This window comes from Malaclemys terrapin, chromosome 4 (assembly GCF_027887155.1).
Source record: "Malaclemys terrapin pileata isolate rMalTer1 chromosome 4, rMalTer1.hap1, whole genome shotgun sequence".
Lineage (NCBI taxonomy): Eukaryota > Metazoa > Chordata > Testudines > Emydidae > Malaclemys > Malaclemys terrapin.
In genome coordinates, this window is record NC_071508.1 from 18,092,404 (window position 1) to 18,112,270 (window position 19,867).

The 19,867-nt window shown below is 44.8% G+C and overlaps 1 protein-coding gene across 1 annotated transcript; it reads left to right on the forward strand.

The window, feature by feature from the left end:
- Positions 1 to 12,763: 12,763 nt before the first annotated feature.
- On the forward strand, positions 12,764 to 18,172 carry LOC128837227 (polymeric immunoglobulin receptor-like). Its single transcript, XM_054028217.1, has 6 exons — positions 12,764 to 12,850; positions 13,530 to 13,886; positions 15,097 to 15,417; positions 16,765 to 16,864; positions 17,339 to 17,505; positions 17,781 to 18,172. Exons 1-6 carry the CDS (start codon positions 12,808 to 12,810, stop codon positions 17,795 to 17,797), a joined length of 1,005 nt encoding a protein of 334 aa, XP_053884192.1. The 5' UTR covers positions 12,764 to 12,807; the 3' UTR covers positions 17,798 to 18,172.
- Positions 18,173 to 19,867: the final 1,695 nt, after the last annotated feature.

Sequence of the window (19,867 nt, forward strand, 5' to 3'; positions counted from 1 at the left end):
TCTCATGGGTCTTGTCTTGATTCACTGAAACTCAGTGTTGTCATGAAAAACTAGCCGTTTTACTAAATGTGTCCAGCCTGGCTGGATGTCTCCAGAAAACCAACTGAATGCTCCCCACGTGTCCAGGGAGATACCTTACCCAGAGGTGGACCACAATGGGGCAGTAGTGCACTGGATCAGGTAATCTTGGGCCATCTCACTCGAACACTCCCAGTACATAAAACAAGTCCAGGAATCCATTGCAGGGCTGACTTAGCATTTAACAACACAGAGTGGGAGCAGAGAGATGGGTTAAAACTGTGTTTTATCAGTTATATTCTGCAGCTAGTAACTTGTGACAGCCGAGGATAACTCTCTGTGTTTCCTCACAAAGCACAGAGGTGGTCAGTGCCCTAAGATTCACACTGGGTCTGTAGGAACATAAAACGAATCCTGCTACCAGGTGTCAGTGGCCCCACACTAAGAGTTAAAGGAGAATTTTCTCTCTCACCCTATGTATATGCTGCAATCGGATATGTGATTTGTAGTTTGTGCAAACATACCCGTGGTCACTTTAATCTGGTTAACACACTAATAATAGCAGTAAACATGTGACAACATGGGCTACAGGGCAGGCTGAAGAAAACTGCTCAGGGACCCTGGGTATATATTTGCATTGTTAGCCTGCACCGAGGTCTCTGCCACGGTGTCTTCACTGCTGTTTTTAGCCATGTTAGCTTGATTAAAGCTAATACATGTGTCTACCTAAGCTGCAATCACACCTACGATTTCCGCTTAGACATACCTGGAGATTGAGACCTTTCCCATGGCGATAGAAAGCCTGGTGCTCTGGTTGCCACCTGCTGCAAAGGGGCTTGCTGCTCTGCCATATCAGTGTGCAGTGTTATCCAAGATGGTTATCTGCACAGTCCCCTCCCGAGAGGGCCAGAGCTAAGAGCCACCAAACTCACATCACCTCCGAGAGCAGCGCACACACAGTGCCAAGGGACAGAAACAATGTTGTCTCTGTTCGGGGGGATTAAGGCCTGTCATAAGGATCCTCACAAACAATGTACCAGCGTGGGGCAACCCCCTTGATGATAGTCCCTGTGTCAGAGGATTGGGGCCTATCTTAGAGCGCCTTCTTTCTACCAGACCAGGCTTTCCTCTCACGGAATTAGCTCACTCCCTGAGGTAATTCTGTCTGAGCTCTCAAGGAATCCAGGGAAGCAATTTTCAGCAGTTTCATTTTAAGTCCTCTTAACAAAACAAAACAAAAAACCCTCATCAACTCTTCTCTTATAGTCTGTGCTGGCCAAGGAGTCCCTTTCCCAAGCCTGACTCTCACGCCAGTAACTCCAGTAACCAACATTTCCTGGCTCTTACCACCGAGTCTCAGCAATAAAAGGCTCCACGCAGTCTCCCTTCTGTCCGTTTGGTTTCTGGCGCAACCCAGAAAATCATGAAAAAGAGACGGTGCTGTCTGTTTGTAGCCAATGAGACAAGGCAGGGGAGTGATACCACAATTTGATGCACACACAAAGCATCAAGTGAGCTGAAGACTCACTGTTTGCTGGGTACCTGACACAATGTTTCCTGGTGGTGTCGCTAGGTTCGGGCACACCCCAGATAACCAGCTGCAGCCACGTCCTGTCCATTCGGGAGCCTTTGCAGTTTGTGTCCATGGGCCTCGGGTTTATACGGGAACAGCACGCGCAGCAAGTGGCCGGCTCAGCCAGGAGACATCCACTTCCTACCCGCTAGGTGATGAGACAGGAACAGCAAGGGCTCCCTTTTAAAGGGGCAGGACGTAAGCCAAACCTGCAGGGCTCATTTCACAGCACTGGGAGGGAGACCCCCACTGCAGCCCCTGTAGACTGGGAAGAACTGATGGAGACTTGGGGTGGGGAGGAAGATCTGAGGACAGCAGAGGCCAAAATCACCTTATTCCATATGTGACGGGTTGGATCACAGAAACCCCCTTAGGAGCTGCCACCTAATGTACCAAGACTACTTCTATTCCTGTTTTTCCTGCCAGCTCAGGACTCCAGCACCCTGTCTTGCTGAGCCAGACACTCCCGTCTGCTCCAACACAGACCCAGGGTCTGAATCACTTGCCCCAAAGCTGCAAGTTTACCTGAAAACAGCTCACAGAAGTTTGCTTGTCTTTAGCACTCAGATGCCCAACTCCCAATGGGGTCTAAACCCAAATAAATCCGTTTTACCCTGCATAAAGCTTATGCAGGGCAAACTCATAAATTGTTCGCCCTCTATAACACTGATAGAGAGATGTGCACAGTTGTTTGCTCCCCCAGGTATTAATACATACTCTGAGTAAATTACTAAATAAAAAGTGATTTTATTAAATACAGAAAATAGGATTTAAGTGGTTCCAAGTAGTAACAGACAGAACAAAGTAAGTCATCAAGCAAAATAAAATAAAATGCGCAAATCGATGCCTAATCAAACTGAATACAGATAATCTCACCCTCAGAGATGCTTCAGTAAGTTTTTTCTCAGACTGGACATCTTCCAGGCCTGGGCACAATTCTTTCCCCTGGTACAGCTCTTGTTGCAGCTCAGGTGACAGCTAGGGGATTCTTCATGATTGCTCCTCTTTCCCTTTGTTCTCTTCCACCCCTTTATATATCTTTTGCATAAGGCGGGAACCCTTTGTCCCTCTGGGTTTCCACCCCCTCCCCCCCCCCACTGGAAAAGCACCAGGTTAAAGATGGATTCCAGTTCAGGTGACATGATCACATGTCACTGCAAGACTTCATTGCTCACTTGCCAGCACACACACATACAGGAAGACTAACAGGTAAACACAGCCATCTGCAGACAATGGTCCTTGTTAATGGGAGTCATCAAGATTCCAAACCATCATTAATGGTCCACACTTTACATAATTACAATAGGCCCTCGGAGTTATGTTTTATATTTCTAGTTTTAGATACAAAAAGAGTGGTACCTTTCTACAAATAGGATGATCACACTCAGTAGATTATGAGCTTTGTAATGATATCTTACAAGAGACCTTTCGCACGAAGCATATCCCAGTTGCATTATATTCACTTATTATCAAATTTTTATAAAACTATCCCAGTTACATTATATTCACTTATTATCATGTTTTTATAAAACCATATAGACTGCACAATGTCACACCATACATTTGGGAACATTTGCAACTCTGTCTCACACACACACTAGGGGTGGGCAGGGGAAGGACAGACCCCAAAAACCATATAATCTTTCTATGTAAAATTCATGATTTGGGGACAAATCATGATTTTGTGGGGGCTAACTCATGATTTTTGAGCCTGGCAGTAATGCACATAAAAGCTAGGTACTGTTTTTATTCTCAAAATCACAGCTCATTTCACATGGGTTTGAGGTTCTCTGCCTTGCAATCATGGAAGAGGAATCCAGGGCCAGGCTGGGGGCTGTAAGGAGAGAGCGGGGCTCTTTGCTCACAGTCTTTAGACTCAGGGAGGATGAATCCTGTAGGTTTCCTACCCGCAGCAGCTTGGATCTTTGAGGACCAGAGTTTCAGCACTATTAGCTGAGCAATAGCACAAGAACCAGCTGCACAAGACAGAACAATGGGCTCGGAGCCTGGTCACTGCTCGGTGTTGAAAGGTCAGTTGTTTCCTGATTTCACAAGAAACCAGGCTGCAAAAACAGGGTGTCATAACTATAAAGGGAAGGGTAACAGCTCTCCTGTGTACAGTACTATAAAATCCCTCCGGGCCAGAGACTCCAAAATCCTTTTACCTGTAAAGGGTTAAGAAGCTCAGGTAACCTGGCTGACACCTGACCCAAAGGACCAATAAGGGGACAAGATACTTTCAAATTTTGGGGGGGGGGGGAAGGCTTTTGTTTGTGCTCTTTGTTTGGGAAGTTATTCGCTCTTGGGACTAAGAGGGACCAGACATCAATCCAGGCTCTCCACATCTTCTGAACAAGTCTCTCCTATTTCAAACTTGTAAGTAAACAGCCAGGCAAGGCGTCTTAGTTTACCTTTGTTTTCTCAACTTGTAAATGTACCTTTTACTAGGGTGTTTACCTCTGTTTGCTGTAACTTTGAACCTAAGGCTAGTGGGGGGGTCCTCTGGGCTCCTTAAGTTTGATTACCCTGTAAAGTTATTTTCCATCCTGATTTTACAGAGATGATTTTTACCTTTTCTTTAATTAAAAGCCTTCTTTTTAAGAACCTGATTGATTTTCCTTGTTTTAAGATCCAAGGGGTTTGGATCTGTATTCACCAGGGAATTGTTGAAGAGTCTCTCAAGGCTACCCAGGGAAGGGAATTAGCATCAAGCATGGTGGCAGCGGACCAGATCTAAGCTGGTAGTTAAGCTTAGAAGTTTCATGCAGGCCCCCACATTTGTACCCTAAAGTTCAAAGTGGGGAAGCAGCCTTGACATAGGGTAACCCAGCTGTGTTTTTTTTTCCACTCTCTTATTGCGGTGTCATCCGCATGCGAGTTTGACTCCTCACTGGCCCCAAAGCAAAGCTGAATCTGGCCATCCTGGGAGAGGATCTCGTTACACAATACAAAACACTGACACCAGCAAGAACTCACCTCCAGAATGCTGCACCCGAACGGCCAAACCCAGTACCAGCAGCAATGCTCTCCTTTCCCCCACACTGGTTGTAAACCCAAGGCAGAGTCAAACAAAACTGACTTACAGGGCTTGTCTACGCACACAATTGGTTTGTGGCAAGTTGAGGTGTGAGTGTATGCTGTACTAGCCTGCCGCGGACTAACTGCCCACGTGACCCTGCTGACGCTGACTAACAGTTCATCAATCCACTGTGATCTACTCCTCTTTGAAACAGGATTAGATCAAAACACACCGATGAACCGTTAATGCGCATCGGCGGGTGCACAGGTACTAACCGTGCGGGCTAGTGTGGGTCTCACACCAGCTTGCTGCCAACTAAATATTTGTGTAGACAAGCCCATACTCCCACCCCCACCCCCACACCCACCCCCCCCACACCCACCATGAAGACTATAGCTGGTTTTCCCATCCCATGAAAAATGTCCAGATTTCAAAATGTTTCCCCTACCACACTGGGATGAAACCGAGTCCTTTTGAAGTTTTTTTTGTGAAACACCCAATAGGAAGAAGATCAGAATAACCAATAGCCCAGGAGTTATGTCAGTCACCTCAGTTCTGAGTGCCCAGTGCGCTGTTCCAATGAACAGGTCATTATTTAAACAAAGTTGGAACAGCTTCAACAGGAGAGATTGAGAGAGACGCATCCCAGAACAGCCAATAGGACTGGATGGATCAGCTGAGCCAAGCCATGCATTCCAATCTCCCACATGGAGGCGAACCAACATGATCCCGCTTCCCTTTCCTCAGCACTGTAATCCTCCTCCTTGTTGTATGGCTTTAAGCAAAAATATCTTCTCCGGGTCAACATCCCAAACACAGAGCTAGAGGATGACACAAGGGACCCTGATGGGAAGCAACTTGGGGGGTGCTCTACTAAGGAGATGGCATGGCCTAATTGATTGGGCACTGGCCTCAGACTCAGGAGACCCGTGTTCTGCTCCCATCTCTGACCAGCTGTGTAACATGTGAAAGTGAAATGAATTATATTAAAGAAATAGAATGAATTAAAGAATGCTGTATGTACCTTTAAGTAGAAATGAGAAATGCTGCAAGCCAGGGGGGCAGGAAAGCAGACATTAACTGCTTAACTTGCCACTTAAGGGCAATTGGTGAAGCACTAGTCTTAGATCCGATAAGAGTTAACAAGGAGGCAGGATATGCATATTGTGCTCCATGCATATTTTACAATTTTGCTCTCTCTGTCCCTTTGTTTAGTTCGCACCCTTTTATCTGTATAAATAAGACTGTTTGAATCTTGCATAGAGGCTCACATTATCTGAATGTATTAGCAGAGCGCTGTGCTAATAAAACGGAGTGGTCTGACAAACTATGAGTCCTGAGTCTAACTTTGACAATTTGGAGGTTCCACCGAGATGGCAACCGCCTTCACTGGGGCTGTGTGATTCCTGACCGTTTTTGTAGGACGACCGTGGTAGCCGGCACCTGGACATTTGGCCCGAGCGGTCCTCCTCCTGAACGGAAGGGTGCACGACCACAGTGAGGTCTATGCCATCGAACCTGTTGGTTCCCACTCTGTTCTGGTAGGGATCCCGGGATCTGACATCAGGAATCTGGTCAGGTAATTATTTCTGTGTTTTGTCCGGACTGAGGACTGTCCTGTCTCTGTGTCTATCCATCCTCCTGTGGAGTGTTTGAGTCTGGGTGCCATCTCTGTCCGGGGATCGGCCGACCAAGGGGTTCCTGTCCCCACGGTCTGAGTGAGTGAAATCTGCACAATCGCAGCCGCACCGCACCTTGGGTAAAACCCTTGGTGTGAAAGCAAGGGCGATTGAGTCAGTAGCCTGTGGGCTCCTTTTGTGTGTTGCACCGGGCATCGCTCTGACGAACCTGAATTTCCTTCTTGTGTGATTGGTGTGTGTAAAGTCCTCCTGTATTGGTAACAGACGTCTAAGTCGGGACAGTTCCCTAAAGGAACGCCGGCTCAGTTTTAGGAAGGGTCCGGACTCCTGTAAATTTCTGGAAAAATGGTCTAGGCTAACTAAGGGAGATCCCAAAACTCAGTGGCCACTGTTAAAACCTTGGAACAAGGACCGAGTGGACATCTTAAAAAAAAACAAACTCGGCCAGCCTAAAACTAAATTGGCTAAAGGAAAGGTTAATTGTTTCATGCAGTGGTGGGAAGAGGCAAATCGTAGGTGGACAAAATCAAAACTCGCCTCTCTCAAATATTCAAATAATAAATTAAAAGCTTTATTAAAAGCCTCCTCTCCCACCACCAGACTGAGCGCTCCCCTTCACCCTGTTCTAAAACAACCCCGGATCGATCCCAACTCCCTTCATACTCCCCTCTCATTGTAAAAAGGATAAAATGCCCCTTGTTCTGTTCCCCTTCGTTGTCTGCCTCAGAAACTGATTCTTTAGTGTTTCATTACCAATTCAGCAAGGAGGGTGGGCTCCTCAACTAGCCCCCACCCTTCCTGGTCCCTTTCCTTAAGCATTTCTTTCAAAATTGTGAAATGACCACAATATCACTCACAAAAATGGTTCATTGGAAAAAGCAGGATTGGGTCCAGACAAACAGGCAAGCAACAGATAAAGAAACTAAAAACAAAACAAAACAAAAAAACCAGGTTGGAAGCCCTAAGGGCATAGTGTCAGGAGTAAGTGCAAGTATGAACCCCTGGAACAATACTTAAAATGGTGAAATCTGAGTGGATAACGGTGTCATTTTGGGAAATAAACAAGTGATTTAAGGAAAGTGAAAAGTTAACTCTACAGAGGCTGGAGAGAATTAAACAGTTAAACTTTGTGAAAATGTTAAAAAGGATCTTGTTAAAAGAATTCTTGGTTTCTTTGCAGCCATTCTAAAGGAAAAATGGGCCCTTTTCCAGAGGAATGTCTGTAAATAATCCAGGTAAAGAGACTATCTAATTAAAATCATTTGACTATGGACAATTGAGTCAAATTTGCTAAAAGAACATGGGGGGGGGGGGTTCTATTGGAACTTAACTGCCCCAAATGTATAAAGGTAATGTAATCTATGTACAGCTATGTAAAAACAAAGCAGTGTAAGAGGGATGTTAAGGGAGAGAAAATGTGTATGTATCTGTCTGTCTGTGGGAATATGTGAGGTTTGTAAAACTCCTGTTTTGTAAGTTTAAGATAAATTGGTTTTGTTTTGTTTATAATGCCACTAAAAATCCATCTGACTCTTTAATTCAAAGTTGCAAAACTGACAGACCTTTTTGCCAGACACAGGTAATCAGTGTTGGTTGACTTTGAGATTTGGTATTTAACCCTTAAGGGGTAACTTGATTCTTTACAAAATTTAAATGTTTTCAAATAAAGACCAAATCATGACTGCAGCAGGACAGTCAAAATCAGAAAAATAGGGAGAGATTCTGGATTCTGTTTGTTTGTTTTTGTAACAAAATAGCAGATGAGAGCTGTAGGAAAAGAATAAAGACAGTGGCCCTCTGAAGCAACAGCAGGGGTGAGGTGCACAAAACAAAAAGAAGAAATGTTAGAAACACTGAGCCTTAAAATGGCTCTGTGTAATCAGACTGTCACTTTGATAAGGGTACATAAAACTCTGTAAGAACAAAAGAAACAGTTACACCTTATGTAAAAATTAATATGGCTAATGTTTTAAAAGTTAAAGTATAGAAGGAATGTGCAGACGTGTGCAGTGTATATTATAGAGGGGGTAAAAGGAATGCAAACGAAACATGCTACTTAATTAAAATCCTATTAGGGCTCCAAAGGAGCCACAATAGACTGTGTTTTCTTTTTCAGATCTGTGTGTGTTTTGGAAGCAAGAGTTAAAAGTAATCAAAACTCTGGTAAAAGTTAATTGTGTTCCTTTTAAGACAGAGTCTCTGAGCTCTGCTAATGGTTTTGAATCCAAAAGCCAAGCCTGTGTGGATGCAAATTATCTAACTGATAAAGGAAGTGAGAGAACTGCCAGCACAAAGAAGTTGCAGATAAAGAACATACCTGGTCAGCAAACAAATTGTCTAAATAAAAGGCACAGTATAACAAGATACCTTTAATTAAAATAAATTTAATGTTAATAAGTACCCCTGTAACAATGTATAGCGTGTACGATTTTTGAAAAAAAAAATCCTTTATGGTAATGATGCTTTTCAGCTGTTACCTGTGAACAAACTTAAAGCTTAATACAGCAGGAAAGACATTGTAACCTTGGTCTGCTGTAAAGGGAAAACTGAGGTACATCACCTCATGGATTTAATGACTGAACAGTGGGATAATTTCCCCATAACTCTTAAAAGATAGAAGCCATTAAAACCTGTCCTGCCTATAGAACAAAAACACAGGAAAATATGGAGGTAATTCCTCTTGTTTTGCCTGCAATCAGCAAGGGTATTTGTAAAAGAAAGGAATATTTTAAGCAATAATGAATGCCACCCCAAAAGGGGTAGAAAAATGTTATTTTTGTCTTTCAGAAAAAGCTAATATCAGCTACAGGACAACCTAATAAGAAACAAATAAAAGTGGGTATGGTTATCCATGCCTGTTGCTCCAAAGCCCTGTAGTAAAGACATCGCACTAGGATCCTGTATGTGGGATAAAATGAATAATGTGACCAAAGTACTGTATAATGGGCTATGTGTATGTGTTAATTCTTGGGGGGGAAAGTGTTTTAAAAGAATGGAAGTGTTAGCAACCTTCCAATAGACAAATGTAAATGTAATGTAAGTAATGTGTTTACAAAAGATAAAAAGGTAACATAGTTCCTAAAACAAACAAAAGGGCAATGTGGGAAACCGAACCATTCATATTATACATGCAAATGGCAACATGTTAAGAATTGCCACTGCAGAAAGACATAACAGCTTACCATTGGTATAACATATTTTCTGAATGGTCTCCCACAACTACTGGCGTACTAATGTTACTAACCCTAATTGGTTTTGGTTTTAAATTGTATGTGTTTAATTGTAACGTTTGAAATGTGCTGTTGGATAAAACAAATGTATGCAAAGCTAGAGCCACAGGCCCAAATCACCTCCCAGTATTTTCTATTACGTGGACTAAATAAGAAGTGACACTGGCGATTAATATCTTAGTGTCAAAAGGGGGATATGTAGGAGCAGGATTTTATAATGTCCCATAAGAATTAATGTATGATTTGATTTCATCCCTGTCAGCCACCCTTTTTGAATAGCAGAAAGGAATGACAGACCAGAACAATCCTTATGACTGATTATGGTCACCCTTTTGTTTTAGAATAAGTTATAATGTCTACTATGGTTTCCTATATGTATTACAAAGTAGGCCTCTAGTTAAATATACATTTCTTTGTTTTAAGGTTTAGTAAGTAAGAAACAGGATTCTCTATTGTGTCTATGTTAAGTAGATTAGAGGAACATTGAAGGCCTGGGTCTCAATGTAAATTGTCTTGGTTATTGATTGTAAAACTTAGCAAGGTTTAATTTGCAATGCCTTTTTGCTCCATATAAAATACTGTTTGTATTCTCAATCTGTGTGAATAAGGAATGTATGCATCAGGAAAAGATAAGGTGTGAAGGCCATTGTTATAGCCAGAGTCAAGGAAGAAGAAGTATAGAGACTTAAAGGACATCAAAGAATCATCAGGTACTGCTTACTATCCAGATGGCTGTTAAACTGTCTGGAATCACAGTGTGCATACATGCTTCGCAGTGTAAGAAGGCACCCCCCAGCAAACCAATCACCTCAGGACCACGCAGAGTCAATTTTGACTCCAGAAGAAGACTTAGAGGAACAGCCTGCAATACCTTACCATCTACGCTCTCGTAAGGGTTGCCAGAAGCAGACGACGACCTAAAGCAAGGCCCAAAAAGAAGCAGTAGTGAGCCTAGCGTCTGCTGCCTGGTGGATGTAAAACCGTGACTGCGGTTCCCTCAGTTGAGGTTGTCAGAACCGGAAGGGCCTTGCCTCCAACATGAGCCTCTGGTGGCGCCTGTTCCTCAGCTGCTGGTGTCTTAAGTCCACAATGACAATTCTTTTATCCAGCAGCAAGTGTGGATAGCTCAGACTCTTAATATTTCTAATTGCTGGGTCTGCAGCCACATCCCAGCTCACTCTCAAGCTGGTGTTCCTGTCCTGGCAATCCCACTCAATTCCCCAGACCTCACTGGAGGACCTCGTCCGTTTAACAAAACATGGAACAATAATGACGCTTGGGAAGCAGTGGGAATAAATGTATCTAAATGGATAAGTGTGGTGGAGGGAAAAGGTCATTGGTGTTGAGTGTGTAATGGACAGGGCTGGATCTGGGAAAAAGCCGTTGCCTTCAGCATATTGTGGCCAATGGTGTATGGGATTATTCGAACAAAACTAAAGAGTGGCGGGCCGGGTACGGGGATATGAATTTTTCTCGACATGGGATCAAACAGAAAAATCAATCTCCTGTTCCCCCTACAGTAATCTTAGTGAAAACAATACAATCTTTCAATGTCATGCAAATAACACCACTCCTCGTAAGGAGAATTACCCTGTGCCCTTCGGAGGATATTACTCCTCCTTTGTAGGCACCTATGTGACAAATGGGTGCAACCGACCCTTCCCAGCCTTAATAGGCCATCATTGGGTTTGTGGAACCAAAGCTTATACTGTGTTACCAGCTAACTGGTCAGGTATCTGTTATCCCGCCCGACTCTTCCCACAATTCCGAGTGCTAGGGTCCTTCCCACTAGAACGCCTTCGTAATTTCAGGCGAAGAAGAAGGGACTTATCAGATGCCCAATGGTATGTAAATAACATAAGCCCCTTGACCTGGGAAGAGGCCATTGGCGGTTCCCTTATCCCACTTGGGGGAGTAATACACCATGCAAAAAGGTTCCTAAGGTTACAAGCAGTAGTTGAAATAATGGCAAATGAAACCGGAGAGAGTTTAAAGACCCTGGCCAAAGAAACAGGGGCGATCCGACGGCCCTCCAAAACTGTCAGGCATTGGACATAGTGCTGGCGGCCAAAGGAGGGACCTGTGCTCTCATTGGAAAAGAATGTTGTGTGTTCATACCTGACGACACCAATGAGGTAATAGATCGCACTAGTCACTTAGAACAAATTGCATATCTTCCCTACGAAGAGCCGAGTTCTTTATGGAAGTGGCTAAGTAACCTATTCAATTTCTCTGGTATAGGAAACTGGTTGTTTCAGGGAGCCCTGACTATCCTGTGTGGAATCCTAATGATTTTTGTATGTTTTCAGTTAATCTCCTCTTGTATCCAGAATTGTGTAAGGTATGCCACCCAGTGACTGCCCCAAAACAGAGTGCTAATATGATGATGTTAAATATCACTGATGAACGAAGAGATAAAGAACTATTAATATGTGGAACCCAGTAATTGTTGGTCTTTGCGTAAGCTTGACCAAAAGGAGGGATTGTGAAAGTGAAATGAATTATATTAAAGAAATAGAATGAATTAAAGAATGCTGTATGTACCTTTAAGTAGAAATGAGAAATGCTGCAAGCCAGGGGGGCAGGAAAGCAGACATTAACTGCTTAACTTGCCACTTAAGGGCAATTGGTGAAGCATTAGTCTTAGATCCGATAAGAGTTAACAAGGAGGCAGGATATGCATATTGTGCTCCATGCATATTTTACAATTTTGCTCTCTCTGTCCCTTTGTTTAGTTCGCACCCTTTTATCTGTATAAATAAGACTGTTTGAATCTTGCATAGAGGCTCACATTATCTGAATGTATTAGCAGAGCGCTGTGCTAATAAAACAGAGTGGTCTGACAAACTATGAGTCCTGAGTCTAACTTTGACAAACACCAGGCAAAGGAATTGCCCATCTCTGTTTTCCTAGCAGGACAATGTAGCTATGGCTAAGTCCCCCCTTTATAAAGTGCTTTGAGATCTAGGGGTACAAAACTAAAAGCTGTTCATGTACTATACACCAAGGCTTCAAATGTCATTAAAAATAGAACATGTGCTACTCTCTCTTTTTTCCCCTCACTCCCCATTTCCAAAAGCAGATATCTAAACATGTGCTAAAATGAGAAGCAGCTGATAGCCAAAATGCAGGCTTCCTGTGTGAAGGCTCAGATTAGGACTGTGGTAGAAGCATCTTTCCAACAATTGCAAACGATACTGTCACTCTGGAGCATGACGACACAAACAGTGACAAAGGGAGTTCACTGCCGACCCATCTTGACAGCAACAAAGAAGCCTCAATGCTGCATTCCACCTCTCCAAGATCTAAACCACTTCCCATTACAGGATGGGTCGCTTCTCAGCCCGGCTGCTATTGCTGGCACTAACAGGTAAGGAACCGAGAGATCGGCCCTCCCCTCACGTAGACACAGAACATTCCGTTTGCTCTTGCACTCGTAGCACACTGCGCTTGTTTGCTTTTGCACTTATCATTTTGGCAGGCTGCGAGCAGGCATGGAAATTGGGCACCCAGCTATTTGCAATGACGAGAAATGCTTGGCTTGCTAGGGCTCCATATTTTCCCCCAGTCATTGCATATGTTATAGTGGAATGAAAAGCCATAGAGTGGATGTCAGAGAGGGTTTAACCAACCCCAATTTTTGGAAACAGACTTTTCTCATGCTAGAAGGGATTCCTGTCTCCAAACCAACCTAGGAACTGGGTGCCATGAGTCTGGAGAAAGTAACAGAGAATGTTCTGTAGGGAACAACCCTGCAAGATGACTCAAGGATTAGATGATCAGACCAGTGCCAGTTTACCAGATAGAGCCAGCCTAGCTCCTGATCAGTTGTTCACATGCTAACCTGCAATGAAGATCGGGGGACATAAGCTTCACAGTGGGGAAGAACATGGGAAGTTGAATGGGAAGGAGGCAGTGGCAATGGATCGAGTCTCACCACAGAAGCTCCTTTACACAGAGATGGGAGCTTGGAGAACCAGTCACAGCAGCCTGAAGTTGCAGCATTGATGGGCAGGTCATTCTCACCAATGTTTTTCTTTCCTTGGCAGGGCCATGCCTGGCCAGAGAGGAGCTGGAATTGGTGACAGCTGTACAGGGAAGCTCTTTCAGTACAACGTGTTACTACAATAATGACAAATATTCACTAGAGGAGAAATTCTGGTGCAAGATGCTGCCAGACCAGGGATGCAACAGCAAACTCTTCCTGAGCATCCGAGCAAAGGGAGGGAAAAACCTAAATATTGCACCAAAGAGAAGGGTCGATCTAACAAACTCGGGAACAGGCTGGATTTCTGTGTCCATGACGGAGCTCCAGATAGAGGATTCAGGAACATACTTCTGTGGGGTTTACGATCATCAGATAATTATCCTATTGAAAAAGATTCAATTGACTGTTTCTTATGACGGTGAGCTAAAGACCAGTCATGACCTAGTTGGGACACAAATCAGCTCAAACCAGGATATTCCAAATTAGACTAATGCTCCATTCCTATTCCAAAGAAAACACAGGGTCTATACATGTCAATTCCCCAGTATATGTTATAGAGAGAGATGGTTAAAATAATAACCTTCAATTACATATCTAGACATAGAAACACCATGTGTATCATACACATATATGTATGTATTTAAATGTACACTTATCACATATCTATGTAAAAAGAAGAGCTGGTTAGGAACGTATTTCTCCCCCTCCCACCCCAGCCCACCTCACCCCCATCCCCAAAGAATTTTAACCAAAAAACCCCAAACATTTTTAGTCTTTTTGTCAAAACAATGAAAACCAAAAGGTCTGGGTTGAAAACTCAAAAAAATTCAGTTTTCGATTGTTCAATTAAAACTCTTTTTTTTTTTTAAATGAAAATTAACATTTCCCCCAAATGCCCTATTTAATCAAAAAGCCATTTTGCATCAAAAATTGAACCTTTTAGACAGAAAATCTTTGACCAGCTGGGATAGAAACCCCATGGGATGGAGAAACCCCACTCCCAATTTGAAGTCCTGGTTACCAGTTGGGATGCACAATAACAAGACTGGGCTTCTTCATTCACACCCTCCCTGTCCTGGTTGAGTGTTGTTTGTTGTCACTACTGGTAAAGGTGCTGCAATGACACCTCTGGACCCTTATCCTTACACACAGGGGAGGCCCAGCGTGGACAGTTGCAGGGCAAGTTTCCCCGTGCTACCCCAGCCAAACTACCTCAGCCCTGTCCTAGGTGGTCCCCCATTCTAGGGAGGAGAGAGGAATCCCCACTTCAGGGCTCACTCAATCCTCAACTCCTCGGATGCTAAGACTGCCAGGAGCAGAGGGGCCAGTGGTGAAGGTGCATTTTCAGAGTGGTGGCAGCATTAGCAGATGCTCAGGCTGGTTCAGGGCTGCCCCGTGGTGATTGATGTGCAGTTTTCCAGTGGTAATTGTGCACAGCCAATCCTAGGAAATATTTTCCTTGGGCTGGAAGAGATTATTTCTACGTCTTTTGCAATCTCCTTTTGGGCTGGGGTTTAGTCTGATCCTTTGTCTTCCCATTTAGATGCAGGGGGGCATTTATACACCTGGGGAACATGTCTCTTTCCTTCCCTTTCTCACAATAACCAGTCACCGGTCTCTCTCTCCAGCTCCCATGAGGCTATCTGCCAAAAAAGGAGACTCCATCTCCCTAAATTGTTCCTATTTTATGATGGACGACAGCAGAAGACCTAATAATTTTACCTGGTGCAAAATGGTAACCGCAACCAGATGTCAACCTGTCAGCAGCATTAAGTTTGATCAGATTCTTAATATGCGAGAAAGGACCAGGATAAAGCTTGACCGGTGGAACAGAGTGATTATAGTGACGCTGGAGGCGCTCCAGCTACGTGACTCGGGGGAGTATCATTGTCAGACCCATTTCCAGGGAAGTACCGTGCTACTGAAGAGGATCACACTGAATGTTTTGGGTGAGTTACTCAAAGAAAAGTGGCCTTCCCTTAAAAGTCAGCAAATTTTCATCCCCTGGTGGATGTGATAGCAGGGCAGAGCTCAGATGGGCTCGTCAGAGCAGGGAAATTGCAGGAGACCCAGAGACAACTTCTGAATTTACCTTTTGAGACTTTTGATATTTACTAGTCTTATAAACAAACTCGGCCAGATCCTCTGCCCACGTAAATCAGAGGGGAATCATTAGTTGTTATGGACCTACACCAATTTACACCAGCAAAAGAAATGGCCCCAGAACTGATCTGAATGTTGCCCAAATCTCTGACTGAACTCATCCCTTTATTATAGTTCACAAATATTAAACTTTTCTTTGATCACTTGATAATTACCTCTTCTGTTCATTCCCTCTGGGGCACCTGGCATTGGCCCCTGTCAGAAGACAGGACACTGGGCTAGATGGACCTTTGGTCTGATCCAGTATGTCCGCTCTTATGTTTGATACCCATTTTCATGCCTCTCCACCCTTCCTACTCTGAGCCAGTATAGGACGCAGAAATACAGGAAATAAATTGGGAGAAGCTATTCCTGTGGTCTTCCTGACTAGACTGAAAATGGAGCCTCACAAGGGATAGCCTGTCCCCGAGACAATTCCATCCCAATAACCCCGAAGAGGGTCAGATCATAAACTGAGCACTTGGATCCTTATCCAAGGGGACCTTTTCCCATATGTGGCTTATCGGTCCCTGCTCACACGTATTCTCCGGCAGTAGCCATGCTTTCCCTTTTATCTGTCATAGACCCCAGACCTACCAGGTCCATCTCACCGGAGACACTCAGTAGTTGGCAAGGTTGGGTGCATGGAAACCAATGGTTGTCTAGACTATCCCTCTGGCCATTGCAGGGTTGTTCCTTCTAGTAGATTTTCCAAGGCGTGTGCCATACTAGCTGTAAATGTCTCCAGTGAAAAAGTGTAGCCCAATGGGTGGTGTGGGGGCCTGGGAATCAGAAGATGTGAGTTCTAGTTCCATAGCTGCTACTCACTTTCTGGTGGTGTCGACACTAAACTTGTTTTGCTCAGATACTATGGTGAGAGGCACCACATAACAACCTGGATAGAACGCACAGGACTTCCGTGAGGGATTATTGGACTACACACCAATAAGCCTCAGGGCTAGGACTCCTCTGGGTGGTAAAGGGCTCCTGCATCACACCCTATTGTCACATTCTCACTGTTAACCAACAAAGCGATCACTCACGATTAGTACGAGAAGGCTATAATGCCTCGTCATGATTTCCCATCCCTTCCAGATGTCAAGCAGGCCAGGGCCATGCAGAGGAGGGTCACTCACTCTTGTGTTTATTTTCAGAAAAAAGTGTGTATTACGATACAGTTAATGAGGCTACTTCGCCTCCCACTAACGAGGGGGAAACCGCCCACCCAACTGTGGCCAGCAACAAGGAGCAGAGGTATGAACATCAAACAAAGGAAAGTCTTCAGGGCTGACTTTAGAGTCCCCCGAGGGGATTTTCTGGCTCTGCTGCAGATTAAAAGGGTGGGGTTGTAAAAGACACACACACACCCCATCCTCCGAGTCTCTTACAGGGTTTGATGTAACCCCCTCAAGGCAGTGGAAAGACACCCACTGATTGGACTAGGAGCTGGAGCAGGCCCTTAGTGATCTGTCTGTTCTTTCCACTCCATAGGAATGATTCGTTTCCATCAGCTGCCTTTGCCTTCAGATTAAAGCTATTGTTTAGGACAACTGTCATCTTTGCAGCCTCCCATGAGTCCCAGCATGTGTGGGCAGGGAGAACGTTAGATAGAGACAGTGATTGTCTTTGGCTTTCTATGTTACCAAAATACAAGATTCCCATTAAAAGGTGGAAAACTTCCTTTCCTAGTTAAAGCTAAACTGTTGTATGTGTGGTTTCCCAAAACAGCCTTCCTGAGGCCCATTTCAGTGCATTCCTCTGCATCATTACGGTACTCCTGGTTGCTAAATTCCCGACAGCCATACTGATCTTTACCATCGCCAGCCATCAGAGGAGCAGAGCCACGAGGGAGGGGAGCCAAAACCTGAACCAACACCAGCACCTCCCACTCACAGGTGATCTCATGAGCGTTCACATGACAGAATTAACCCCCACTGGGAGACACTCCACGGTGCTGGGCTACAGATCTAGGGAAACAAGAGGGAAAAGAGCCCTGGGGAACTGGAATAAGGTTCCAGGGCAAACTTTGCTGCTTCCTAAGGGAGAGGATAAATGCTGAAGCTAAATGAACGTGTAATGAGCCTGCCATCCATATGGGAGGTTGTCAGCAACAGTCTCCATTTCTCATCTCTCACCCGCTTTCTAATCTGTGTTCCTCTTCCATTTCCAGTACAAGAGAACAGGTAACGCTTGGACAGGATGGGAGGAGGAGGAAGAGGATGGGCAGAAAAATAAAGAACTCCAAGAGTCTGTCTGTCCAAACTCCCAACTCCCCCAGGACAAACGCACATACATGTAGCGATGCTGCACAGATGAGGACAGGATGAGAAAGCTCTGCTCGGTTTTCCCCGTGCCCCCATGCCGGATAACCTTTGCTTGCTATGCCAAGCTTTGCCTGCCAGGCTAATGGAAAATGCTTCCAAGCAAAAGAAACCAAAGATGCAGCGTTTGGCAGTGCATTCGCCTAGCGCACGAGTGGGACTTTCACTGGCGTATCTTAGCAGCCACAGCGTATCTCGGGTGCAATCGACAGAGGGTGCAATGGGCTATATGAATTACTCACCCAGGTGATGCTGAATAAAGGGCATTGTTGTGTCTCATGTGTCTTGTCTTGATTCACTGAAACTCAGTGTTGTCATGAAAAACTAGCAGTTTTACTAAATGTGTCCAGCCTGGCTGGATGTCTCCAGAAAACCAACTGAATGCTCCCCACGTGTCCAGGGAGATACCTTACCCAGAGGTAAACTCACATCACCTCAGAGAGCAGCGCACACACAGTGCCAAGGGACAGAAACAATGTTGTCTCTGTTCAGGGGGATTAAGACCTGTCATAAGGATTCTCACAAACAATGTACCAGCGTGGGGCAACCCCCTTGGTGATAGTCCCTGTGTCAGAGGATTGGGGCCTATCTTAGAGCGCCTTCTTTCTACCAGACCAGGCTTTCCTCTCACGGAATTAGCTCACCCTCTGAGGTAATTCCGTCTGAGCTCTCAAGGAATCCAGGGAAGCAATTTTCAGCAATTTCATTTTAACCCTTCTTAACAAAACAAAACAAAAAACCCTCATCAACTCTTCTCTTATAGTCTGTGCTGGCCAAGGAGTCCCTTCCCCAAGCCTGACTCTCACGCCAGTAACTCCAGTAACCAACATTTCCTGGCTCTTATCACCGAGTCTCAGCAATAAAGGGCTCCACGCAGTCTCCCTTCTGTCCGTTTGGTTTCTGGCGCAATTCCTCTTCGCAGTAGCGCCAGCAGCAGTCCAACGGGCTCGCAGCCCCTGGCCCCTTAGCTTCCTGGGGGGTGTTGTAGTCCTCTCTGCCATTTCCTGCTGCCTTTTTTTTTCAATAAGGGTCAGCTAATTAAATTTCCAGCTCTCTCTCAGGTTCAGTGAGCAGGGCTAATCGGCCAGCCAGCCCCAGGCCTCTGACCCCAGAGGAATGGCATCCCTTACACCTTCACACCTTGCTTAATGCAAACACAAACAGAGGTTTGTTTGAAGATACAATTCACTGGGCTCCTTGCACATTGTTACTGACAGTCTCCCAGGTTCAGGTGCCAACCACGTTCTCCAGGGAGCTTCTGTCCTACACAGAGCCCTTGTGGGTCATTTTCCACATGCTCAGGTTCATACAGGAGCAGGACACGCTGACTCTCACCTCTTTCCCACTGGGTGAAGATAAGAGGTGCAGCATAGGCTCTCTCAAAGGTGTGGTAGGCAACCATAGGCAGTGCAATCAGTACAGGGGTCACAAGGAAGCCAACCAAACTATCCTTTATCAGCAGAGCTGTCTGGAAAACTTCTGTTTCATGAAACATTTTGAAGGGAGATCATGGCACTGCAAGAGGGTAGCGGGAAAGCCCTGGTCTCCCTACACGCCAGCTGTCCCAGGCTGATGGAGAAGTTCCTTCTTCACTGTGAAATTTAGAGCAGCCTCCAGACCATTTGAAACACCTTGATGCCCCCCAACCCTGGCTAGTGGAGATGGGTGCAGGAGAGGATCTGGCCCACATTGTGTAATACAGAAACTAAGAGTTAACAAAATAACATACACTGATATTAAAAATGTTATTTGAAGCTATAATATGCACCATCCTCTTGCCCAGCTCCCTATGTTCAAGTGTCAATAGCTAAGTTGTTGTGCTTTTTTAAATGAGAAGCAGCTGGTAGTTCAAATACACAGAAACACAGGCACCCCGCCCCAAAGACTAAATTGAGGGACATTGCTCCAGTTAGAGAATTTTCCCAACAATTCCAAA

Bases quoted from the DNA above. Each gene is read 5' to 3' on its own strand.
- LOC128837227 (XM_054028217.1), top strand. From the start codon at position 12,808: ATGGGTCGCTTCTCAGCCCGGCTGCTATTGCTGGCACTAACAG. The intron at 15,418-16,764 runs GTGAGTTACTCA...GTTTATTTTCAG, and splicing joins GATCACACTGAATGTTTTGG to AAAAAAGTGTGTATTACGAT. The intron at 16,865-17,338 runs GTATGAACATCA...TTCCCAAAACAG, and splicing joins GCCAGCAACAAGGAGCAGAG to CCTTCCTGAGGCCCATTTCA.